At 51.0% G+C, this 26,945-nt stretch overlaps 1 protein-coding gene across 3 annotated transcripts in view; it reads left to right on the top strand.

Moving 5' to 3' along the window:
* Nucleotides 1–8,217: 8,217 nt before the first annotated feature.
* Nucleotides 8,218–26,945, top strand: part of LOC309551439 (uridine-cytidine kinase-like 1) — a 49,627-nt gene continuing 30,899 nt past the window's right edge. For 2 of the 3 annotated variants that reach the window (XM_082252014.1, XM_082252015.1), the window contains exons 1-3: nucleotides 19,107–19,260; nucleotides 21,985–22,184; nucleotides 26,221–26,327. In XM_082252014.1, coding sequence (XP_082108140.1) covers nucleotides 19,112–19,260; nucleotides 21,985–22,184; nucleotides 26,221–26,327 — 456 coding nt within the window. In that variant the 5' untranslated portion in view covers nucleotides 19,107–19,111. Of the gene's footprint in view, nucleotides 8,342–19,106; nucleotides 19,261–21,984; nucleotides 22,185–26,220; nucleotides 26,328–26,945 lie in introns of those variants that run through there. The other variant, XM_082252016.1, reaches the window with a different exon arrangement.

Raw genomic sequence — 26,945 nt, 5'->3', positions numbered from 1 at the left:
GGAAATCTGTGTCTGCTGCCTATCCATACCACTGGCTAGTTTCTGCTTATCTGTGCCTGCTGCCTGTTCTGACCTCTAAGTTAATGCTGGGAATCCATGTCAGCTGCCCGTCCTGACCGCTGGCTTTTTCCTACTTATCCAATTGCATGTCTGTCTTGACCTCTGGCTTATTACTGGTTATTCATGTTTGCTGCCTGTCCTGACCGCCAGCTTGTTCCTGGTTGTCTGTGTCTGCTGCCCATCCTGATCTCTGACTTGTTCCTTGTTATCCATGTCTGCTGCTCATCCTGACCTCTGGCTTCTTACTGGTAAACTACGTCTACTGCCTATCCCAACCTCTTGCTTCTTACTGGTTATGCTTGTCTGCTGCGCATCCTGACATCTGGCATGTTTCTAGTTAGCCATGTCTGCTGCCCATCCTGTCCTCTGGATTGTTACTAATTATCAAGGTATGCTGCCCATCCTAACCTCTGGGTTGTTCATGGTAATTCGAGTCTGCTGCCTGTCTTGACATCTGTCTTTTTCCTGGTTATCTATGGCTGCCACTAGCCCTGACCTCTAGACAGTTCTGAATATCCTATTTCGCTGCCAGACCTGACTTCTGGACTGTTGCTAGTTTTCTGTTTCTGCTGCCTGTTCTAACCTTTAGATTGTTTCTGGGTATCTGTGCCTGCTACAAGCCCTGATCTCTGCTTGTTCTTTGTATTCTTTGTTACCTGCCTTCCAAAGATTTTTCTTTATTTATGATGATTACCCATATCTATTTCCTGTCCTGACCTCTAGCTTGTTGTTGGTAATCCTTGTCTGCTGCCCGTCTGAACCACTGGCTTGTTTATCCTGACATCTAGTATGTTCCTGCTAATCATTGTTTCCTGACAGCCCTGACCTCTGGACTGTTCTCGATATTCTTGTCTGCTACCCATCCTGACCTCAGGCTTGTTTTATGTAATCCATGTCTGCTGCCCGACCTGACTTCTAAATAGTTCCTGGTTACCCATTTCTGCTGCCTGCCTTGACCTCTAGACTAATCTGGTTATCCTTTTATACTACCAGTCCTGACCTCTGGACTGTTCCTAGTTATCCATGTCTGCTGCCCATCCTGACATCTGGTTTGTTCCTGATTATCTGTGTCTGCATCCCTGATGCTTGGCCATGATATTCTGAACTGGATGGTTGACTGGGTTGCCAACCATCTGTAAATTTACAGACAGTTTGTAAAAAATCAGCTGATTTACAAACTGTTCATAAATGTCTGTTAAGGTTCCTCCTTGTGACGGTATTCACCGTCACTGGAAGTGAAAAACAGATAATTAATGGTTTGAATTGCTTCAGATATGACAGTAATATTTGTCAGCAATATCTTCATAGAGAAATATGAAGATTTATTCCCATTGCCATGAAAGCTGTAATTCCTAAATCATGTGTGTATTACATATCCCTCAATGTCAGACAGGTTTTTCCTATGGTTTGTGTAATGAGATAATGTGTATTCGAGCTTCAATGTGAGAGAGACACACAGACTGTCATTAGCATTCTTGTCCTATTGTTGTGTATTTGGAGGGAATGTAGATTGTGCCGTCCCATTGTCTTATGCTATTGCCCTCACATTGTTCTGCCCAGATGGCTAGATAATTAGTTTAGGTTTATTTCTGTTCCTGTATACACTTTCATCTGCATAAGATAATGTATTCAGCCAGAAGGGAGGGATTGTGTACACTGTATAGGAATAACTAAGTGTATAACTCTGTTCCTTTTGGATTGTGAATGTCATGTCCTGTCCCCAACAAGGTATACCTGGGCGGTAACCTTGTGGGGAAAACTGTATAAAAGTCTGTTTCTTGTTCAATAAAGTTATACTTCACCCTCAATCTAGAGTCCTGTCTCTCATTGGGGGAATCGCCTACAAGGGATTGCTATGTCCTCCATACTCCCTTGGATAATCACTAAGCTCTTGTAAGAGCTTGTGTAAGAGCTTGTTCTGCTGCACTCTCTGGGGAAAGAGAGGGTCACCCACGGGAACCTGGAGCCTTGTCGTAGGTCCAGGGTGGGTAGGAGATGGCGAGACCCTAACCAAGCTGCGGTGGTTCGGGGGATCTGAAGTGGTTACAGTGTCTGGTGAAGTGCTTGGAGCCCTCGAAAAGCACTAGGAGCATCCATCAACGGAGGTGCCCGGTCGGGGTGCGGTTGATCCGTTACACTCCTTATATCAGTAACCCCCTCTTACATTAGTGTATTCATTATGCCAAGGTGGTCTGTGGTCACCAGAATCCACCCCAACTCACATTCCAGCGTCCCCCCTTAAATCGGAGCCCTCAGAGTTCCCCTTTACATCAGGGTCTGCAGGATTCCCCCTTACAGTGCAAGGGGGAACTCTGCGTACCCTAATGTAAAGGGGAACTTTGATGTACAGGGCAATGCTACAGACCCTGATGTAAGTTGAAACTCCACAGCATTCCCCCTTACATCATGGTTCGCAACATTTCCCTTTACTTAAGAGTTTTCCTTTACATCAGGGCCTGCAGAGTTCCCCCTAGCACTGTAAAGGGGGGATCCTGCAGACTGTGATGTAAGGGGGGACTCTGTGGACTCTTGTGCAAGGGTGGGCTCTGGTGACCAGAGACCTCCTTTACATCAGAGTTCCTCTTTACATCACAGTCTGCAGGCATTCCCCTTTACATCAGGGTCCACTGTGTTCCCCTTTACATCAGGGTCCACAGAGTTCCTCCTGATATCCCTGCTGTGTCTGATGTAAGGGGGAGCTCTGCAGACTGTGATGTAAAGTGGAACTCTGGAGTCTGGTGTAAGGGATAACTTTGCAGACTGTGATGTAAGAGGGAATTCTGTGGACTGTGATGTAAAGGGAGTACTCAGAATTCTCCTTTACATCACAGTCCACAAAGTTCCCCCATGCACTGTAAAGGGGAAGCCTGCAGACTCTGATGTAAGAGGTTGGCAGGTTGGCAACCCTGACTGTTGGCTATCCAGGGGCCCCCGGCTCTAGGGGAGGGGGGTATAAGGTTATGAATTTGTTGGATGGCTGTCGAGGGGCCCCAGAATCTGAGGGGGCCCATTTAATATGGGTGGATTGAAAGGCTGTCCAGGGGCCCCAGGCTCTGAGGGATCCATTATAAAACGGGTGAGTTGGGTAGGTTTCCAGGGGCCCCAGGCTCTGAGGGGGACCATTTTAATACGGGTGGGTGTCCAGGGGCCACAGGATCTGAAGAGGGCCATTATAATACAGGTGGGTTGGGTAAGTAAGGGATAACTTTGCAGACTGTGATGTAAGGGGGAATTCTGTGGACTGTGGTGTAAAGGGGAACTCTGTTGTAAGGGGAACTCAGTGGACTGTGATGTAAGGGGGAACTCTGTACACTGTGATGTAAGGGAGAATTCTGTGGACTGTGATGTAAAGGGAAACTCTATGAATTCTGCTGTAAGGTGGAACTCTGTGGACTGTGATGTAAAGGGGAACTCTGCAGACTCTGTTGTAAGGGGGAACTCAGTGGACTGTGGAGGTAAGGGGGAATTCAGGAGTCTGATGTAAGGGGGAACTCTGTAGACTCTGATGTAAAGGGACACTCTGTGGACTGTGATGTAAGGGGGGACTCTGTGGACTGTGATGTAAGGAGGAACTCAGGACTCTGAAGTAAGGGGGAACTCTGTGGACTGGGATATAAGGGGAAACTCAGGAGTCTGATGTAAGAGGGAACTCTGTGAACTGTGATGTAAGGGGGAACTATGTGGACTGAGATGTAAAGGGGAGCTCTGTTGGTTCCTGTGTAAGAGGGGGAGGGGGCTCTGGTGAGCAGAGACTCCCTTACATTGAGGTTTCCCATTACACCAAGGTCCACAGCATTCCCTCTTACATCAGAATCCTCAGAGTTCTCCTTATCAACAGAGTCCACAGTGTTCCCTTTTACATCAGTCCACAGAGTTCCCTCTTATATTGTAATGGGAAACCCTGTGGAGTCTAATGTAAAGGGGAACCCTGATGTAAGGGGATCTCTATGGACTGTGCTTTAAAGGGGAACCCTGGAATTTGGTGTAAAGGGAAACTCTGTGGATTCTGAAGGGGGAACTCAGGAGTCTGTTGTAAGGGGAAACTCTGTGGACTCTGATGTAAGGGGGAACTCGGGGGTCTGTTGTAAGGGGGAACACTGTGGACTCTGATGTAAGGGGGAACTCAGGAGTCTGATGTAAAAGGAGAACTCTGTGGTCTGTGATGCAAAGAGGAGCTCTGTGAACTCTTGAGTAAGGGGGGGGGGCTCTGGTGAGCAGAGACCCCCTTACATCCAAGTTTCCCTTTTACACTAGAGTCTGCAACATTCCCCCACACATCAGAGTACTCCTGAATTCTCCTTTACATTGCAGTTCACAGGGTTCCCCCATGTTTTGTAAATGGGAACCCTGTAGACTCTGATGTAAGGTGGGACTATGTGCTGACTTATAGTAACCTGACCTTCATGTAAATATGTTTTATTTTTTGCCTTGTATTATACCCTAAACACATTGCTAATCACTCTATCTGCTTGTAGCCTAAATATCGATGTTTGCACTGAAAACGGTCATTTTGGCCAACTTTTTGAACTGTCAGTACATTTTTGGTGCGGTGATAGTAAATTTCACTTTGTGAGGTTGGCAGCCCTGACTGTTGGCTGTCCAAGAGCCCCAGGCTCGGGGGGGGGGGGGCATTATTATACAGATGGGTTGGGTAGGTGTCCAGGGGCCCCAGGCTCTAAGGGGGTCCATTATTATATGGGTGGGATGGATGGCTGTCCAGGGGCCACAGGCTCTGAGGGGAGCCATTATTATATGTTTGGGTTGGGTAGGTGTCCAGGGGCCCCAAGCTCTGAGGGGGGTAATTTTAATATGGGTGGGTGTCCAGGGGTCACAAGATCTGAAGAGGGCCATTATAATATGGGTTGGGTAGGTGTCCAGGGGCCCCAGGCTCTGAGGGGGTCCATTATTATAGGGGTGGGTTGGATGGCTGTCCAGGGGCCCCAGGCTCTGAGGGGAGCCATTATTATACGGGTGGGTTGGGTAGGTGTCCAGGGGCCCCAGGCTCTGAGGGGGGGCCATTTTAATATGGGTGGGTGTCCAGGGGCCCCAAGATCTGAAGAGGGCCATTAAAATATGGGTTGGGTAGGTGTCCAGGGGCCCCAGGCTCGGAGGGGAGCCATTATTATATGGGTGGGTTGGATGGCTGTCCAGGGGCCCCAGGCTCGGAGGGGAGCCATTATTATATGGGTGGGTTGGATGGCTGTCCAGGGGCCCCAGGCTCTGAGGGGAGCCATTATTATACGGGTGGGTTGGGTAGGTGTCCAGGGGCCCCAGGCTCTGAGGGGGGCCATTTTAATACGGGTGGGTGTCCAGGGGCCCCAAGATCTGAAGAGGGCCATTATAATATGGGTTGGGTAGGTGTCCAGGGGCCCCAGGCTCTGAGGGGGTCCATTATTATATGGGTGTTTTGGATGGCTGTCCAGGGGCCCCAGGCTCTGAGGGGGTCCATTATTATACGGGTGTTTTGGATGGCTGTCCAGGGGCCCCAGGCTCTGAGGGGGTCCATTATTATATGGGTGTTTTGGATGGCTGTCCAGGGGCCCCAGGCTCTGAGGGGGTCCATTATTATATGGGTGGGTTGGGTAGGTGTCCAGGGGCCCCAGGCTCTGAGGGGGTCCATTATTATATGGGTGGGTTGGATGGCTGTCCAGGGGCCCCAGGCTTGGAGGAGGGGCCATTATTATACGGATAGGTTGGGTAGGTGTCCAGGGGCCCCAGGCTCTGAGGGGGTCCATTATTATATGGGTGGTTTGGGTAGGTGTCCAGGGGCCCCAGGCTCTGAGGGGGGCCATTTTAATACGGGTGGGTGTCCAGGGGCCCCAAGATCTGAAGAGGGCCATTATAATATGGGTTGGGTAGGTGTCCAGGGGCCCCAGGCTCTGAGGGGGTCCATTATTATATGGGTGTTTTGGATGGCTGTCCAGGGACCCCAGGCTCTGAGGGGAGCCATTATTATATGGGTGGGTTGGGTAGGTGTCCAGGGGCCCCAGGCTCTGAGGGGAGCCATTATTATATGGGTGGGTTGGGTAGGTGTCCAGGGGCCCCAGGCTCTGAGGGGGGCCATTTTAATACGGGTGGGTGTCCAGGGGCCCCAAGATCTGAAGAGGGCCATTATAATATGGGTTGGGTAGGTGTCCAGGGGCCCCAGGCTCTGAGGGGGTCCATTATTATACGGGTGTTTTGGATGGCTGTCCAGGGGCCCCAGGCTCTGAGGGGGTCCATTATTATATGGGTGGGTTGGATGGCTGTCCAGGGGCCCCAGGCTCGGAGGGGGAGCCATTATTATATGGGTGGGTTGGGTAGGTGTCCAGGGGCCCCAGGCTCTGAGGGGGTCCATTATTATATGGGTGGTTTGGGTAGGTGTCCAGGGGCCCCAGGCTCTGAGGGGAGCCATTATTATATGGGTGGGTTGGGTAGGTGTCCAGGGGCCCCAGGCTCTGAGGGGGGCCATTTTAATACGGGTGGGTGTCCAGGGGCCCCAAGATCTGAAGAGGGCCATTATAATATGGGTTGGGTAGGTGTCCAGGGGCCCCAGGCTCTGAGGGGGTCCATTATTATATGGGTGTTTTGGATGGCTGTCCAGGGGCCCCAGGCTCTGAGGGGGTCCATTATTATACGGGTGTTTTGGATGGCTGTCCAGGGGCCCCAGGCTCTGAGGGGGTCCATTATTATATGGGTGTTTTGGATGGCTGTCCAGGGGCCCCAGGCTCTGAGGGGGTCCATTATTATATGGGTGGGTTGGGTAGGTGTCCAGGGGCCCCAGGCTCTGAGGGGGTCCATTATTATATGGGTGGGTTGGATGGCTGTCCAGGGGCCCCAGGCTTGGAGGAGGGGCCATTATTATACGGATAGGTTGGGTAGGTGTCCAGGGGCCCCAGGCTCTGAGGGGGTCCATTATTATATGGGTGGTTTGGGTAGGTGTCCAGGGGCCCCAGGCTCTGAGGGGGGCCATTTTAATACGGGTGGGTGTCCAGGGGCCCCAAGATCTGAAGAGGGCCATTATAATATGGGTTGGGTAGGTGTCCAGGGGCCCCAGGCTCTGAGGGGGTCCATTATTATATGGGTGTTTTGGATGGCTGTCCAGGGACCCCAGGCTCTGAGGGGAGCCATTATTATATGGGTGGGTTGGGTAGGTGTCCAGGGGCCCCAGGCTCTGAGGGGAGCCATTATTATATGGGTGGGTTGGGTAGGTGTCCAGGGGCCCCAGGCTCTGAGGGGGGCCATTTTAATACGGGTGGGTGTCCAGGGGCCCCAAGATCTGAAGAGGGCCATTATAATATGGGTTGGGTAGGTGTCCAGGGGCCCCAGGCTCTGAGGGGGTCCATTATTATATGGGTGGGTTGGGTAGGTGTCCAGGGGCCCCAGGCTCTGAGGGAGGCCATTTTAATACGGGTGGGTGTCCAGGGGCCCCAAGATCTGAAGAGGGCCATTATAATATGGGTTGGGTAGGTGTCCAGGGGCCCCAGGCTCTGAGGGAGGCCATTTTAATACGGGTGGGTGTCCAGGGGCCCCAAGATCTGAAGAGGGCCATTATAATATGGGTTGGGTAGGTGTCCAGGGGCCCCAGGCTCTGAGGGGGGCCATTTTAATACAGGTGGGTGTCCAGGGGCCCCAAGATCTGAAGAGGGCCATTATAATATGGGTTGGGTAGGTGTCCAGGGGCCCCAGGCTCTGAGGGGAGCATTTTAATACAGGTGGGTGTCCAGGGGCCCCAGGATCTGAAGGGGGCCATTATAATATGGGTGGGTTGGTGTTCAAGGGGCCCCAGGCTCTGAGGGGAATCATTATAATACAGGTGGTTGGATGGCAATCCAGGGGCCCCAGGCTCTGATGGGGAACCAGGGATGGGTGGCAGTCCAGGGGCCCCAGGCTATGGTGGGCAGAGGAACACTCGGGGGAGGAGTCACATGTACTATGGCAGGTGCACGTACAGATACGCCCACCTATACATCGAACCACGCCCTCTCGCCGCACCATTGGAACCCTGTCACCGGCAGAGATGTGCGCAGTTGTCGGGGGCGGGGCTATCACATTGGGGAGGGCGGGAATAAGCAATTACGAACAAAAAAATGTGTTAAAAGTGGGCGGGTCTGTTACTGATCTTCGGAAGGTGCGCGTGTCTAAGCAATGCTTATAGGCGGAGCTGCGCTTGATGGGCGGGGTTGTGGGCTATGCAGAATCCGGTTGGTGGAGGCGATGGTGCTTAGTGATGACGCGTTGGTGGGCGGGCCATTACCGGGAAGAAGATGGCGGGAGAGGCGAGCAGAGTGCGCTCACACAGGTAAGGTGTGCTGTGTGATTGATGGAAGCGGCACTGTACGTCACCTCACACCTTGTCCCCCCCCCCCCGTCTCCACCATCCACCTCCTGCACCCTGAGGCTGAGCTAGGGGCCCATAAGTATCAACACATGGGGGCACTGTTCTCCCCACTGACCCCCAACGAATAGGGGCACCAGAGAACCTGTCACCAAATAAATAATCAGTCATTAATTTTTTGGCACCTATGGGGGGGGGGGGTTAAGTTAAAAAAGAAATCTATATATATACTATATTTTGTATTTTTTTTTTTTTTAGTTGTAAAAAATAAAGTTCCACCCACGCACACAAAATCAACGCCTAAGGCCACAGACGTTTTTGAGCTGCATGAAGAACCCACGGCCTGCGCGTTCTGAGGACCAGTAAAAACGTCTGACGCTGCTAAAGGCTGAATAACGTTGCTTAACGTGCGTTAAGCCGCGTTATACGCTTTTTCTTCCATTCAAAATCAATGGTTCCCTATGGGAGCCTATTGATTCGAATGGAAGACTTGCGGCGCGACTTGCGCTGTGAGAATCTTGAGGGGGAACTCCACGCCAAAATGGGGAAAAAACAGCGTGGGGGGTCCCCCCCCCAGGTTCCAAACCAGGCCCTTCGGGTCTGGTATGGAATTTGAGGGTAGCCCCATGCTGAAAAAAACGGCGTGGGGTTCCCCCCCAAAATCCATACCGGACCCTTATCCGTGCCGGAAGGCCAGGAAAGGGGAGGGGGACGAGCGAGCGGCCCCACCCCCCTGGACCATACCAGGCCACATGACCTCAACATGGGGGGTGTTGGTGCTTTGGGGCAGGGGGAGCTCTGCACCCCCCCACCCCAAAGCACCTTGCCTCCATGTTTATGAGGACAAGGGCCTCATCCCCACAACCCTGGCCGGTGGTTGTGGGGGTCTGCGGGCAGGGGGCTCATTGGTTTCTGGAAGCCCCCTTTAACAAGGGGGCCCCCCAGATCCCAGACCCCCTCCCTATGTGAATGGGTATGGGGTACACTGTACCCTTACCCATTCACCCCATAAAAGGCAGTGTATGGAAATAACGACAGGAGACGTTTTGGAAAGTTTATTAAAAATCTTCATCCGGTCTTCTCCCCCTCCGCTCTTCTGCTCTTTTGCTGTCCGCTCCTCTCCGGGGTCTTCTGCTCTTTTGCTGTCCGCTCCTCTCTGGGGTCTTCTGCTCTTTTGCTGTCCGCTCCTCTCTGGGGTCTTCTGCTCTTTTGCTGTCCGCTCCTCTCCGGGGTCTTCTGCTCTTTTGCTGTCCGCTCCTCTCCGGGGTCTTCTGCTCTTTTGCTGTCCGCTCCTCTCTGGGGTCTTCTGCTCTTTTGCTGTCCGCTCCTCTCCGGGGTCTTCTGCTCTTTTGCTGTCCGCTCCTCTCCGGGGTCTTCTGCTCTTTTGCTGTCCGCTCCTCTCCGGGGTCTTCTGCTCTTTTGCTGTCTGCTCCTCTCCGGGGTCTTCTGCTCTTTTGCTGTCTGCTCCTCTCCGGGGTCTTCTGCTCTTTTGCTGTCTGCTCCTCTCCGGGGTCTTCTGCTCTTTTGCTGTCCTCTCCTCTCCGGGGTCTTCTGCTCTTTTGCTGTCCGCTCCTCTCTGGGGTCTTCTGCTCTTTTGCTGTCCGCTCCTCTCCGGGGTCTTCTGCTCTTTTGCTGTCCGCTCCTCTCCGGGGTCTTCTGCTCTTTTGCTGTCCGCGCCTCTCCGGGGTCTTCTGCTCTTTTGCTGTCCGCTCCTCTCCGGGGTCTTCTGCTCTTTTGCTGTCCGTTCATCTGCTCTTGTCTCGGAGGTCTACAGACAATTCCTTGAATTTCATGGCTTGGTTTGAGCTCTGACATGCACTGTTAACTGTGGGACCTTATATAGACAGGTGCGTGCCTTTCCAAATCATGTCCAATCAACTGAATTTACCACACTGGAATCCAAATTGTAGAAAAATGGCAAGGATGATCAGTGGAAATAGGATGCCTCTGAGCTCAATTTTGAGTGTCATGGCAAAGGGTGTGAATACTTATGTACATGGGATTTAAAAAAAAAAAAAAAAAAAGATTTCACACTTCTTTCACGTTGCCACTATGGGGTATTGTTTTCAGAGTTTTGAGGAAAATAATGAATTTACCCGTATATACTCGAGTATAAGTCGACCCGAATATAAGCCGAGGCCCCTAATTTTACCACAAAAAAGTGGGAAAACGTATTGACTCGAGTATAAGCCTAGGGGGGAATGCAGCCGCTACTGGACCCAACTGGACCACCACGAGACACAAAACAGGGGCTGCGGGCATGGTACTGGAGATGGCACAGGCATTGCACAGGTCATGGCACAGGCATTGCTCAGGTCATGGCACAGGTCATGACACAGGTCATGGTACAGGCGTGGCACAGGTCATGGTACAGGAGATGGTATAGGCATAGCACAGGAGATGGTACAGGCATGGCAGAGTAGGAAGCCGCTACTGGACCCAACTGGACCACCACGAGACACAACAGGGGCTGCGGGCATGGCACAGGTCATGGTACAGGCATGGCACAGGTCATGGTACAGGCATGGCACAGGTCATTGTACAGGAGATGGTATAGGCATAGCACAGGAGATGGTACAGGCATGGCAGAGTAGGAAGCCGCTACTGGACCCAACTGTACCACCACGAGACACAACAGGGGCTGCGGGCATGGCACAGGTCATGGTACAGGCATGGCACAGGTCATGGCACAGGCATAGCACAGGTCATGGTACAGGAGATGGTATAGGCATAGCACAGGAGATGGTACAGGCATGGCAGAGTAGGAAGCCGCTACTGGACCCAACTGGACCACCACGAGACACAACAGGGGCTGCGGGCATGGCACAGGTCATGGTACAGGCATGGCACAGGTCATGGTACAGGCATGGCACAGGTCATGGTACAGGAGATGGTATAGGCATAGCACAGGAGATGGTACAGGCATGGCAGAGTAGGCAGCCGCTACTGGACCCAACTGGACCACCACAAGACACAAAACAGGGGCTGTGGGCATTGCTCAGGTCATGGCACAGGCATTGCTCAGGTCATGGCACAGGCATTGCTCAGGTCATGGCACAGGCATTGCTCAGGTCATGGCACAGGCATTGCTCAGGTCATGGCACAGGTCATGGTACAGGAGATGGTACAGGCATGGCAGAGTAGGCAGCCGCTACTGGACCCAACTGGACCACCACGAGACACAAAACAGGGGCTGCGGGCATGGTACTGGAGATGGCACAGGCATTGCTCAGGTCATGGCACAGGCATTGCACAGGTCATGGCACAGGTCATGGTACAGGAGATGGTATAGGCATAGCACAGGAGATGGTACAGGCATGGCACAGTAGTCATAGGCATGGCACAGGAGATGCAGTGCTGCGGACATGGTACTGGAGAATGTCCTGTACCATGCCCGCAGCACTGCATGAGGAAATGCAGGGGCTGCAGAGGAGTCTCCCTTACCTTTTTGGTGAGTCGCCTTGGATTTAAAAATCGCGCCACCTGGCGCCAATACTACGTCACCGCAAATGCGCCGCCGATGCTTGGGAAAGCCCAAACACAATCGGCTATTCCCGGGCATGCGGCACATGCGCGGTGAGACGTCGGCGCTATTTTTAAAAAGACAGTGACTCGCGTATAAGCCGGGGGGGGGGGGGCATTTTCAGCATGAAAAAACGTGCTGAAAATCTCGGCTTATACTCGAGTATATACGGTAATCCATTTTGGAATAAGGCTGTATTATAACATAAAATGTGGAAAAAGTGAAGCGCTGTGAATTCTTCCTGGATGCACTGTAAACGCACACGTTGGGGACCTTACGCCTGAAAACGTTGATTGCGATACACATATTGCATATCGCCACGCACGCTGGAATGAGCGCAATAATTCTAGCACCAGACCTTCGTAATGTTAAATAAAGCTTTTGTTAGTTTAAAAAAAAACTGGGTCCTAACTTTTTTTTAGCTGGCTCCTTGACTCAAAGCAAATTTGTCAAGCCCTGTGGTAATCTGATTCCAGACGTCAGTGCTCACCCAAGTTAGAGCCCTAAAGAAGGTATTGGATGTTGTGTCCCGTGGTGGTCGCGGCGCCCCGTGGAGCCAAACACCCCAATCTGGGAACAAACTGTGCCCATGGGCCCGGGACCACACAACCAAACCGCAAGACCTTATTAAAGATAACAGAGTGAGAGACCAACTTAGGTGGATAAGGCATATTCCGTTCCTAAGGTAGGTTACATCGTAGATCCAACCTTTGACTAGGAAGGGGGATTTCTGTTGGTAGGGTTGAATGTACAACAGAAAATAAGGAACAGAAAATAAAACCTAGACACCATTTTTCACCGAGAGAGAAGGGAGCCTGGGGGTCCTATCTGATCTAGCCTAAATTACTAGATTACATTTCCTTTCTAGGGAATAAATCGGGAATGGGTTTTTCTTTACCATAGAGAGGATCCTGTGATCATCCACCACTTTTGTCTTCAGTAGACGTCCAGGCCTTTTTATTTTGCTGAGCTCACCAGTGCGTTCTTCTTTCTTTAGAATGTACCAAACTGTTGATTTGGCCACTACCAATGTTGCTGCTATCTCTCTGATGGATTTGTTTTCTTTTTGAAGCCTAAAGCCCCGTACACACGCATCGATAATTGGCCGTGAATTTTCAGCCAACGTCCGATCGGCCGATTTTCGGCTTGTTAGTATGATGCTTCCGACAACCGACTCCGACTTTTCCGGCCGAAAAAAAATCTGGTGTGCAGGCTATAAAGTTTTTGTTGGCCGTCAACACAACGGCCAATTTTCCGTCAGTCAGTACAGATTTCGGCAGACAAAAAATCTGATGAGCAAGACTAGGCATGCTCAGAGAAGAAAAAACACACGGAAAGTTAACCAGCACATGACATCACTTCTGAAGTAGATTTTTGTTGGCCAACAAAAGTCCAGTGCAAGTCTAGAGCACATTTCAACCAACACTGGACAAAAGTCGGCCGATCGGTCGGCCGATAATCATTGCGTGTGTACGAGGCATAAGGGTCCTTTCACACGGGCTATCGGATCAGGTCCACCTGCCAGTTTTTTTCAGGCAGACCTGATCGGATGCTCCATGCCAGAGGCGTAACTAGAACCTTCAGGGCCCCGGTGAAAGAAACCATGAAGGGCCCCCCTGGCCGGGCCCTTCCCTTCAAGCCTGGGGCTCTTCCCACCGATCCCGGGGCCCTTTACTCTCATTGCGGGACCCTTTCACAAGTTCTGCAGTGGGCTCCCTTCCTGCCATCTTGGGGCCTCCCCACGGTGGTGGAATGCCAGGGCCCAGATGCAAGTTTGACTTTTGTGATCCTGGAAGTTCACCCACTGGTGTGAGTAGTTTTTTTATTTTTTGGTATTTTAATTGTATTATTTTTTATCATTTTATTTATTTTTTTTACACTATCACTGACTATGACTCTGTTCATTCGGAAAGGAAGGAGCTGGCAAATTACATATTCACCGACCCCCTTCCTGGTTCTCTATTGTGACACACCCCCTGCAGCAGCCGGCAGGAGAGGGAAGGGATCACAGTGGGGGGGGGGGGGGGAACCAGGGGAGCACACAGGGGCCCAGAGACAGCAGAACACAAGTGAACTGGATAGGAGGAGTGGCGGGGGCAGCATACAGAGGAACCAATCTCCTCCATTTTCCTCCTGCGGCTACAGGAGGAAAAAGGAGAACAGTGATTTCTCTACATGCTGCCCCCTCTCCTATCCAGGTGTAGAGGGGAGCCGCACAGGTCCCCTGGAGCATGGGGCCCGGGTTGCAATTGCAACCCCTGTAGTTACGCCCCTGGTCCATGCACCCCTATTGAGCAGCGGATGTCAGTGGTGACATGTCCAATGACACCTGCTGCTCTCCGATCCGATCCTGTCAGTGAAATCCAGACGCATGGAAACCCTATTTTCCATCTGTCTGGAGGATCGAAACGGATGAAAACGGACAGGTGGTCCGTTTCCATCTGATTTCCCCATAGAGGAGAGCGGGAATCTGACAGGTCCATCTCCTCTGTCATCCGCCTGCTCAGCGAGAAACTACGGATCGATTCTCCCGCTGAGCAAAACGAAGTACGCTGGGCGGAAAGCCTGTGTGAAAGGACCCTTACAATGGCCTGTTTCACTTGCATGGACAGCTCCTTTTGAGCACATGATGTAGGTTCACAGCAATAGATTCCAAATGCAAATTGCAAAAAAAAAAAAAAAATAATCGCATTAAGCGTATTTTGATTGGTTTGCGCAAAAGTTATCGTGTCTACAAACAAGGGGAAAGATTTGTCATTTTTATTTATTTATGTATTTATTTATTTTTTACTAGTAATGGGGTGATCTGCGATTTTTAGCAGGACTGCGACATTGCGGCGAACAGTTCGGACCCCTAACTGACATTTTTGACACTTTTGGGGGTACCAGTGACATTACTACAGTAATCAGTGCTAAAAATATGCACTGTTACTGTACTAATGACACTGGCAGGGAAGGGGTTAACCTAGGGGTGATCAAAGGGTTAAGTGTGAGCCTAGGGGAGTGTTTTCTAACTGTGGGGGAGGGACTGAAATGACCATAGAGACCTGTGATCCTATATAGAAGGATCACAGGCGCTCTGTGATCATTCCAGAGAGAACAACGGTCAGCTGTGTTTACAACAGCAGACCGTTCCTCTTTCTCAGCGGGGAGCGATCGCCGCCGCCGGTCCCGTGGATCGGCATCCCCGCTGCCTAGTGGGGGCGGGAGCGTGGCACGCGCTCCCCCCCCCCCCCCAGCACCAGGCACGTGACCGATGTAGGGCTATGTTGGTTCATGCAGGAGAGCCAGCCTGCCACAATAAATGTGCGGAGGGCGGTCGGCAAGTGGGTAATCAGTACAGTATGCGTCCGCTAAAAATCGATAGGCAAAGACCACGCATGATCGGATACAGGAAAATAACCCGGAAAAAGCCTGGCGGCCATTGTTTTTGATACGTAGCTACGCAACCAGGAAGTTTTTCCAGAATCGTACAAAAAAAAATCCTACGTTTAGTACGCATTGTTGAATTGGATACCAGTATCATGCAGCAAATTACGATCGATAAGTTATCTGATTGTGTGTAAGAGGCATTGGCGACTTTTTACCTGCTTAATTGATGAAGAAATAATGGAGTAGCCCACACCTGGCCATGAAACGGCTTTTGATTCAATTGTCAAATTACTTTTGGTCCCTTGAAAAAAGGAGGGGGTGGCGATTCTTAACCACTTGCCGACCACCCCACGCAGATTCACTGCGGCAGGGCGGCTCGGCTGCGCATAATGACGTAGATCTACATCTACGGGCTCGATCGCTGCCGCCCTCCCGCGATCTTCAGGGAAACTGACAGGAGAGCCGCCTGCCTATGTAAACAAAGCAGGCGGCTCTCCTGTCACACAGGCACAGTGAGATCCTGTGTCTCCGCTAAGCCGAAACACCAATCTCTTTGCCTCCCCCCCCCCCACACACAGTTAGTAAGCACAATTAGGCATACATTTAACCCCTTGATCACCCCCAGTGTTAACCCCTTCCCTGCCAGTGTCATTTATACAGTAACAGTGCATATTATCTAGCTTGAATATGTTTTGGTAAATACCTGGAAAAAATAAAAACTAAAATTGTGCCTGTGTCCTAATATATATGGACCGAACTGTATGTGGGCCAACAGAGTTGGGAATGTGTTGTCTGGTGGCAGCAGGGTCACGAGGTGTGCTCTGGGGTGTCACTGGAGTCAGGTGTGGGATGAGGATTGTGTTCAGAATTAGGAGTGTGCTCTGTAGTGTCAGCAGGGTCAGGAGTGTGCTCCTTGGTATCAGTGAAGTTAGGAGTGTGCTGTGTTGTCAGTGGGATCAAGGGTGTCCTTTCTAGTGTCAGTGGGGAAAAAGAGGGTGCTTTCTGGCGGGTGTTTTGTTGGGTCTGGCTTGTTACTGGGGAAGGAGTGTCCTCTGTATCAGTGGGGATACCTGTGTGATTTGGTGTCAGCAGGGTTAGGAGTGTGCTCTGCGGTGTCAGAGGGGTCCAGCGTGTGCTGTAGTGTTGGCAAAATCACAGGTGTGCTCTGGGGTGTTGGTGGGGGGTCAGGATTTTGCTCTGGGGTGTCGGTGGGGGTCAGGATTATGCTCTGAGATGTCGCTGGGGGCTAGGATTGTGCTCTGGGATCTCAGTAGGGGTTAGGCTTGTGCTCTGGGGTGTTAGTGGGGGTCAGGATTGTGCTCTGGGGTGTTGGTGGGGGTCAGGATTGTGCTTTGGGGTGTTAGTGGGGGTCAGGATTGGGCTCTGCGGTCTCAGTAGGGGTCAGGATTGTGCTCTGGGGTGTCGATGGGGGTCAGGATTGTGCTCTGGGGTGTCGATGGGGGTCAGGATTGTGCTCTGGGGTGTCGGTGGGGGTCAGGATTGTGCTCTGGGGTGTCGATGGGGGTCAGGATTGTGCTCTGGGGTGTCGGTGGGGGTCAGGATTGTGCTCCGGGGTGTTGGTGGGGGTCAGGCATGGGCTTTCTGGTGTCAGTGGAGTCAGGTTTATGCTCTGGGGTGTCATTGGGCTTAGAATTGTTCTCTGGGGTGTCATTGGGCCTAGGCTTGTGCTCTGTGGTGTCATTGGGTTTAGGATTGTGCTCTGGGGTGTCATTGGGCTTAGGATTGTGCTCTGGGGTGTCATTGGGCTTAGGATTGGGCTCTGGGGTGTCGATGGGGGTCAGGATTGTGCTCTGGGGTGTCGGTGGGGGTCAGGATTGTGCTATGGGGTGTCGATGGGGGTCAGGATTGTGCTCCGGGGTGTTGGTGGGGGTCAGGCATGGGCTTTCTGGTGTCAGCAGAGTCATGTTTATGCTCTGGGGTGTCATTGGGGTTAGAGTTGTGCTCTGGGTGTCAGTGGGATTAGAATTGTGGTCTGTGGTGTCACTAGGGTCAGGCATGGGCTTTCTGGTGTCAGTGGAGTCAGGTTTATGCTCTGGGGTGTCATTGGGCTTAGAATTGTTCTCTGGGGTGTCATTGGGCCTAGGCTTGTGCTCTGTGGTGTCATTGGGTTTAGGATTGTGCTCTGGGGTGTCATTGGGCTTAGGATTGTTCTCTGGGGTGTCATTGGGTTTAGGATTGTGCTCTGGGGTGTCATTGGGCTTAGGATTGTGCTCTGGGGTGTCATTGGGCTTGGGCTCTGGGGTGTCATTGGGCTTAGGATTGTGCTCTGGGGTGTCATTGGGCTTAGGATTGTGCTCTGGGGTGTCAGTGGGATTAGAATTGTGGTCTGTGGTGTCACTAGGGTCAGGCATGGGCTTTCTGGTGTCAGTGGAGTCAGGTTTATGCTCTGGGGTGTCATTGGGCTTAGGATTGTTCTCTAGGGTGTCATTAGGCCTAGGCTTGTGCTCTGTGGTGTCATTGGGCTTAGGATTGTTCTCTGGGGTGTCATTGGGCTTAGGATTGTTCTCTGGGGTGTCATTGGGTTTAGGATTGTTCTCTGGGGTGTCATTGGGTTTAGAATTGTTCTCTGTGGTGTCATTGGGCTTAGGATTGTTCTCTGGGGTGTCATTGGGTTTAGGATTGTGCTCTGGGGTGTCATTGGGCTTAGGATTGTTCTCTGGGGTGTCATTGGGCTTAGGATTGTTCTCTGGGGTGTCATTGGGTTTAGGATTGTGCTCTGGGTGTCACTAGGGTCAGGCATTGGCTTTCTGGTGTCAGTGGAGTCAGGTTTATGCTCTGGGGTGTCATTGGGCTTAGAATTGTTCTCTAGGGTGTCATTGGGCCTAGGCTTGTGCTCTGTGGTGTCATTGGGTTTAGGATTGTGCTCTGGGGTGTCATTGGGCTTAGGATTGTTCTCTGGGGTGTCATTGGGTTTAGGATTGTGCTCTGTGGTGTCATTGGGCTTAGGATTGTGCTCTGTGGTGTCATTGGGCTTAGGATTGTGCTCTGGGGTGTCATTGGGCTTAGGATTGGGCTCTGGGGTGTCATTGGGCTTAGGATTGGGCTCTGGGGTGTCATTGGGCTTAGGATTGTGCTCTGGGGTGTCATTGGGCTTAGGATTGTGCTCTGGGGTGTCATTGGGCTTAGGATTGGGCTCTGGGGTGTCATTGGGCTTAGGATTGGGCTCTGGGGTGTCATTGGGCTTAGGATTGGGCTCTGGGGTGTCATTGGGCTTAGGATTGGGCTCTGGGGTGTCATTGGGCTTAGGATTGTGCTCTGGGGTGTCAGTGGGATTAGAATTGTGGTCTGGGGTGTCACTAGGGTCAGGCATGGGCTTTCTGGTGTCAGTGGAGTCATGTTTATGTTCTGGGGTGTCAGTGGAGTCGGGTTTATGTTCTGGGGTGTCAGTGGAGTCGGGTTTATGCTCTGGGGTGTCAGTGGAGTCAGGTTTATGTTCTGGGGTGTCATTGGGCTTAGAATTTGTTCTCTGGGGTGTCATTGGGGTTAGAATTTGTTCTCTGGGGTGTCATTGGGGTTAGGATTGTGCTCTGTGGTGTCACTAGGATCAGGCATGGACTGTCTGATGTCAGTGGAGTCAGGTTTATGCTCTGGGGTGTCACCAGGGTCAGGAATGTGCTCTGTGGTGTCACCAGGGTCAGGGATGGGCTTTCTGGTGTCATTGGGGTCAGCCATGTGCTCTGTGGTGTCACCAGGGTCAGGGATGGGCTTTCTGGTGTCATTGGGGTCAGCCATGTGCTCTGTGGTGTCACGCAGGGTGGGGTCTCGCAGTGACAGTCAGCTGGTATTTTTATCTCAGGTTGCAGACGTCTCTCTTGCCTATGTTTGGCAGTCGGAGTCGCTGTGTTATGAGATTTGTTTATGTTGGATCTGCAGAGCCATTCACTACTTCCAGCATGAACCCGGCCGGCTCTGACTGCTTCTATGGGGCTGTTATATCTGCCCGGTCTGCTTTCCTGCCCTCATCCAGGTAGAAGTTGGGGGGGGGGGGGGGTTATTATATATATATATGAACTTTGTGTGGGGGTCTTTTTTGGGCACATTAATGGAAGTTTTGGGTATTCTGGTGTTTAATGGCAAGGTCAGGGATTTCTTTTTAGGAATTGACAGTGGAGGGGTGTTGGGTCTTTTGGGCTCATTATTGGCAGTATGGGGGGGGGGGGGGGCAGGGAGGTTTTAGGATTCAGTATTGGCTATGTGAGACTGTGGGGATGTTTTTTGGAGCTCGGTGTTGGCAGTGTTGGGGTTTTGGGATGTTTTTGGGCTCAGTGTTAGTTATCGGCTCGGTACCGGCTGTGTGGCATTGCCTGGGATGTTTTTGGGTCCAGTATTGTCAGTTTGGGGGTGTTGGGATGTTTTGGGGTTAAATAGCATTGGAATGTATGGTAGTGGCAGTATGCAGTGCCTTGATAAAGTATTCATACCCCTTGAAATTTTCCATATTTTGTCATGTTACAACCAAAAACGTGAATTAATTTTTTGGGGGATTTTATGTGATAAACCGACACAAAGTGGCACAGAATTGTGAAGTGGAAGGAAAATAATAAATGGTTTTAATTTTTTTTTTACAAATAAGTGAGCAGTATGGTGTGCATTTGTATTGGCAGTGTGGGGGTGTTGTGATGTTTTGGGTCTCAGTATTGGCTTTGTGAGACTGTGGGGATACTTGGGGGGTGCAGTATTGGCTGTGTGGGAGTGTTGTGATGTTTTGGGGCTCAGTATTGGCAGTGTGGGGGGTGTTGTGATGCTTTGGGACTCAGTATTGGCCGTGTGGGAATGTTGTGGGGCTCAGTATTGGCTGTGTGGGGGTGTTGTGATGTTTTGGGGCTCAGTATTGATCGTGTGGGAATGTTGTGGGGCTCAGTATTGGCTGTGTGGGGGTGTTGTGATGTTTTAGGGCTCTGTATTGGTTGTGAGAATGTGGGAATGCTTTGGGTTCAGTATTGGCTGTGTGGGGGTGTTATGTTTTTGGGTTCAGTATTGGCTGTGTGGAAGTGTTGTTGTGATGTTTTGGGGCTCAGTATTAGCTGTGCAAGACTGGGGATGCTTGGGGTGCAGTATTGGTTGTGTGTGGTTGTTGGGAATGTGTATAGGGCTCAGTTTTAGCAGTGTGGGGGTGTTATGTTTCGGGGGTCAGTATTGTCTGTGTAAGACTGTGGGGATGCTTGGGGTGAAGTATTAGCTGTGTGTGGGCATTGGGATGTATTGATGTATTGGGGCTCAGTTTCAGCAGTGTGGGGGATGTTAGGATGTTTTGGGATTCTGTGTTGGCCGTATGGGAATGCTTTGGGGCTTTGTATTGGCTGTGTGGGGGGTGTTGTAATGTTTTGGGGCCCAGTATTGTCCGTATGGGAATGCTTTGGGGCTCAGTATTGGCCGTGTGGGAATGCTTCGGGGCTCAGTATTGGCTGTGTGGGGGGTGTTGTGATGTTTTGGGGCTCAGTATTGGCTGTGTGGGAATGCTTTGGGGCTCAGTATTGGCCGTGTGGGAATGCTTCGGGGCTCTGTATTGGCCGTGTGGGAATGCTTCGGAGCTCTGTATTGGCTGTGTGGGGGGTGTTGTGATGTTTTGGGGCTCAGTATTGGCCATGTGGGAATGTTTTGGGGCTCAGTATTGGCCGTGTGGGAATGTTTTGGGGCTCAGTATTGGCTGTGTGGGAATGCTTTGGGGCTCAGTATTGGCTGTGTGGGACTGTTGGGATGCTTGGGGTGAAATATTGGCCGTGTGGGAGTGCTGTGATGTTTTGGGGCTCAGTATTGGCTACGTGGGACTGTGGGGATGCTTGGGGTAAAGTATTGGCTGTGGTTGGGCATTGGGATGTGTTGGAGCTCAGTTTCAGCAGTGTGGGGGTGTTGTGATGTTTTGAGTCTCAGTGTTGGCCATGTGGAAATGCTTTGGGGAGCAGTATTGGCTGTGTGGGGGTGTTTTGATTTTTTTGGAGCTCAGTATTGGTCGTGTGGGGATGCTTGGGGTAAAGTATTGGCTGTGGTTGGGCATTGGGATGTGTTGGAGCTCAGTTTCAGCAGTGTGGGGGTGTTAGGATGTTTTGGGGCTCAGTGTTGGCGATGTGGGGATGCTTTGAGGAGCAGTATTGGCTGTGTGGGGGGTGTTTGATTTTTTTTTTTTGGAGCTCAGTATTGGTCGTGTGGGGATGCGCTGGGTTGTATTGGGGCTCAGTTACAGCAGTTTGGGGGTGTTAGGATGTTTTGGGGCTCAGTGTTGGCCATGTGGGGATGCTTTGGGGAGCAGTATTGGCTGTGTGGGGGTGTTTTGATTTTTTTTTTTTTCTGGAGCTCAATATTGGCCGTGTGGGGATGCTGTGGGGGGAAGTATTGGCTGTGAGGGGGAGGCTTTGGGGTGAAGTATTGGCTGTGGGTGGGCGTTGGGTTGTATTGTGGCTCAGTTTCAGTAGTTTGGGGGCGTTAGGATGTTTTGGGGCTCAGTAGCATTAGGATGTTTGGTTGTGGTGATCAGTATTGGTTGTGTGGGAATGTGGGTAGCTTTTTGGCTTTCAGTATTGGCTATGTGGGGATGTTTTGGGGCTCAGTATTTATAGCATAGGGGTGACCGGGTGATTTGAGGCTCAGTATTGGTGTGAGGGAAGGAGTTGGGGCAGGCATGGCTCATGCCCAGTGCAGCACACAGCTATCTCTGTACATAAACTGACCAAATTCTCTCCTCCTCTCATTGCAGTGACAGCGGGGAGGACTCGCTGGACACTTTGCTCACCCGTCTCCCCCTTACACCATCTTTGTCTCCTCGAAAACGTACCACCAGCCAGAGCAAGACGGAGCCGCCATTACTGCGCACCAGCAAGAGGACTATTTACACTGCTGGGCGCCCACCCTGGTACAATGAGTCCGGCACACCTTTCAACGAGGCCTTTGTTATCGGTGAGTCAGGTGGGGGGGTCAGCAGGCAATTTGTATGGCATGGGAAATATGAAAGGGGAAAAAAGAAGCATCTGAATGTTTTATATTTAGCGGGTTAAGGACCAGGCCTCCTTTTTAAATTTGTTTACCAGGCTAATCATAGCTGCTTTGCTGGAAAATAAAAATAATGTTGGTCATATGGGTGAAAACACAGGAGCAACATTGGGACAGGAGGACAGAGCGTTGTCACCCTATAACAGAAAGTCCCTAAACAAGGACCTTTATGGTGAAATTTGCAGCTTTCAATGAAAGCTGCAGATTAATAAAAAATACACTGCTCAAAAAAATTAAAGGGACGCTTTTTAGTACAGCATCAAGTCAGTTAAACTCCTGGGATATTGATCTGGTCAGTTAAGTAGCAGAGGGGGTTGTTAATCAGTTTCAGCTGCTTTGGAATGATATGAACAGGTGCACTAGATGGGCAACAATGAGACAACCCCCAAAACAGGAATGGTTTTACAGGTGGAGGCCACTGACATTTTTTTCCCTACTTCACTTTTCTGACTGTTTTTCACTACTTTTGCATTTGGCTGGGGTCAGTGTCACTACTGGTAGCATGAGGCCATACCTGGACCCTATAGAGGTTGCACAGGCAGTCCAAATCCTCCAGGATGGCACATCAATACATGCCATTGCCAGAAGGTCTCAAGAGCATGGAGGAGATTCCAGGAGACAGGCAGTTACTCTAGGAGAGCTGGACAGGGCCATAGAAGTTCCTTAACCCATCAGCAGGACCGGTATCTGCTCCTTTGTGCAAGGAGGAACAGGATGAGCACTGCCAGAGCCCTACAAAATGACCTCCAGCAGGACACTGGTGTGAATGTCTGACCAAACAATCAGAAACAGACTTCATGAGGGTGGCCTGAGGACCCAACGTCCTCTAGTGGGCCCTGTGTTTACTGCCCGGCACCGTGGAGCTCGATTGGCATTAGCCATTGAACACCAGAATTGGCAGGTCTGCCACTGGCACCCTGTGCTTTTCACAGATGAGAGCGGGTTCACCCTGAGCACATGTGACAGATGTGGAAGGGTCTGGGGAATTCGTAGAGAACATTATGCTGCCTGTAACATCGTTCAGCACCAATGGTTGGGTGGTGGGTCATTGATGGTCTGAGGAGGCATATCCATGGAGGGATGCACAGAATTCTACAGGCTAGACAATGGCACCCTGACTGCCATTAGGTATCGGGATAAAATCCCTGGACCCATTGCAGTGCTTCCTGGGTTCCTCCTGGTGCAGGACAATGCCCGGCCTCATGTGGTGAGAGTATGCAGCCAGTTCCTGGAGGATGAAGGAATTAATACCATTGAATGGCCCCCATGCTCGCCTGACCTAAATCCAATAGAACAACTCTAAGACATTATATTTCGGTCCATCCAACGCCGCCAGGTTGCACCTCAGTCTGTTCAGGAGCTCAGCGATGCCCTGGTCCAGATCTGGGAGGAAAAGCCCCTGGGCACCATCCATTATCTCATTAGGAGCATGACCCAAAATTGTCAGGCATGCGTACAAGCATGTGGGGTCCGTACAAACTACTGAGGACCATTCTGAGTTGCTGCAATGACATTTCAGCAAAATGAACTCGCCTGCTGCATCATTTTTTTCACTTTGATTTTCGGGGTGTCTTTGAATTCAGCCCTCTGTAGGGTGATAATTTTAATTTCCATCAAACAATGTGGCATCCTTTCATTCCGAACACATTATTCAGTCCATACCAGTATAGATCCCAACACATTACCCAGTCCATACCAGTAAAGATCCTAACTAGGGATGCACCGAAATGAAAATTCTGGGCCGAAACCGAAAATGCAGGATGCCCTTGGCCAAAAACCGAAACCAAAAATGACTTTTTTCCCTCAAATAATTTTAAAATAGATAGAAGAGGGGCATACACCAAAAACAGGCAGGCGTACACTTGTAGCTGCCACCCTGTCGCAGTATAGTGGTTAATTTAATTACCAATGGTATTTGTATTATGCAGCATGAGGGGGTTAATGTATTGCCACTGCTGGTCACTGATGAATTAGTGACCGACCAGTGGCAGTTAATTAACCCCTTTGTGCTGCATTAGTGCAACCAGTATCAGTGTTAATTAACACTGGTTGCACTAATGCAGCACAAAGGGGTTAATTAACTGCCACTGGTCGGTCACTAATTCATCAGTGACCAGCAGTGGCAATACATTAACCCCCTCATGCTGCATAATACAAATACCATTGGTAAGCTCACCTCAGCGTCCCTCCCCCCCCCCCCCTGCCTCAGCATCCCCCCCCCCCCCCCCTGCCTCAGCATCCCTCCCCCCATGCCTCAGCGTCCCTCACCATCCCAATGCAATCTCCCTTACTTTCACTCGGCTCCTCCGGTGTCCTTCCTTTCAAAAAACCCGGCTCTGGCCGGTGGCCCACCTCCCGGTGATGTCACTACTACTGCAATCTGTGCATGAATGAATTAACACACCGGGCGGGCGAGCGGCCGCTAATAGCTGTAACTATGTGAGCGCTTAACTTCCCTGTCAGCGGGACGATGTGTATGAATGAACTGACACCGGGCGGGGGGAGCGGCCGCTAATAGCTGAAACTATGTGATTGCTTCACTTCCCTGTCAGCGGGACGATGTGTATGAATGAACTGACACACCGGGCGGGAGGGCGGGGGGAGCGGCCGCTAATAACTATAACTATGTGAGCGCTTCACTTCCCTGTCAGCGGGACGATGTGTATGAATGAACTGACACACCGGGCGGGGGGAGCGGCCGCTAATAACTATAACTATGTGAGCGCTTCACTTCCCTGTCAGAGGAGATACATGCCTGACAGGGAAGTGAAGCGCTCACATAGTTATAGTTATTAGCGGCCGCTCCCCATGCCCTCCTGCCCAGAGTGTCAGTTCATTCATACACATCGTCCCGCTGACAGGGAAGTGAAGGCTCACATAGGTACAGCTATTAGCGGCCACCCGCCCCCCCCCCCCCCCCCCGCCCAGTGTGTTAATTCATTCATGCACAGATCGCAGTAGTAGTGACATCACGGGGAGGTGAGCCGCCGGCCAGAGGCGGTTTTTTTCAAACCTGCGCTGCGCCCGCGGCGGCCATCTTTAGTATCGGCATATTTAACCCATTTTCGGACGAAATGAAATAAGCCCATTTTCGGCCGAACATTTCGGTGGCTGAAATTTCGGTGCATCACTAATCCTAACACATTACCCAGTCCACACCAGTAAAGATCCTAACACATTACCCAGTTCATACCATATAGATCCTAACCCATTACCCAGTCCATACCATATAGATCCTAACCCATTACCCAGTCCATACCAGTATAGATCCTAACACATTACCCAGTCCATACCAGTATAGATCCTAACCCATTACCCAGTCCATACCAGTATAGATCCTAACACATTAGCCAGTCCATACCAGTATAGATCCTAACACATTAGCCAGTCCATACCAGTATAGATCCTAACACATAACCCAGTCCATACCAGTATAGATCCTAACACATTACCCAGTCCATACCAGTATAGATCCTAACACATAACCCAGTCCATACCAGTATAGATCCTAACACATTACCCAGTCCATACCAGTATAGATCCTAACACATAACCCAGTCCATACCAGTATAGATCCTAACACATTAGCCAGTCCATACCAGTATAGATCCTAACACATTAGCCAGTCCATACCAGTATAGATCCTAACACATAACCCAGTCCATACCAGTATAGATATCCAGCGTGAGATTTTTCTCCATTGAGATCTGATGTGTTTTTCCTAGTGTTCCTTCAATTCTTTTTGAGCAGTGTAGTAAAGGGCTGTTGAAATGACCCTAACATGTTAAAGTTTGAGATGTTCTGATCTATTTTATGTAAACCTCTAAAGTCCTCTGTCCCATATTATGTCCTAGTCAGTGTATTGCGTAGTATACAATGTGATCGTCCCTCTGTGTATTTTTTCTCCATATTTCATTACTCATCGTTCCTCTTCCCGTTGCAGGTCTGTGCGGCGGCAGTGCCTCTGGGAAGACTACGGTGGCCAATAAAATAATTGAAGCCCTGGATGTGCCCTGGGTGGTCCTTCTGTCCATGGACTCCTTCTATAAGGTGTGTTTATAGGATAATTTCTAGATTTCACATAGCTGAATGCCTAACACCATCTTCGGGGGGAGAGCAAGATGGGGGGGGGGGGGGGAGCGTAGAGCTGAGATCTGTCCCGGGGACCCTGCTGGGGGAGCGTAGAGCTGAGATCTGTCCCGGGAACCCTGCTGGGGGAAGTGTAGAGCTGAGATCTGTCCCGGGAACCCTGCTGGGGGAAGTGTAGAGTGGAGATCTGTCCCGGGGACCCTGTTGGGGGAGCGTAGAGCTGAGATTTGTCCCAGGGGTCCAGCTGGGAGCACTGTGGAGCCAAGTTATGTCCTGAGGACCCTGCTGAGGGGGTGAGCATAGAGCTGAGATGACTGGGGGATTGTAGAGCTGTGATCTATTTCAGGGGTTCTGCTGGGGGCATCATAGAGCTAGGATCTTTCCTGGGGAGGGGAGCATAGAGTTGAGTTTCTAGAGGTCCCAAGGGCCCTAGCTAGGAGAAGCATACATCTGAGATTTGTCCAAGGGAGCAAAGAGTGGAGATCGGTCTTGGGAACCTGGTTGGAGGGAGCATAGACCCCCCCCTCTGTACCCCAGGTCCCCCGTGTCATTCTTTCTCTCTACCCTGACCCGAGTCCT

The sequence above is a fragment of the Pelophylax lessonae genome (assembly GCF_965119305.1).
Source record: "Pelophylax lessonae genome assembly, chromosome: 3".
Lineage (NCBI taxonomy): Eukaryota > Metazoa > Chordata > Amphibia > Anura > Ranidae > Pelophylax > Pelophylax lessonae.
This window is presented reverse-complemented; position numbering and strand designations above follow the sequence as displayed.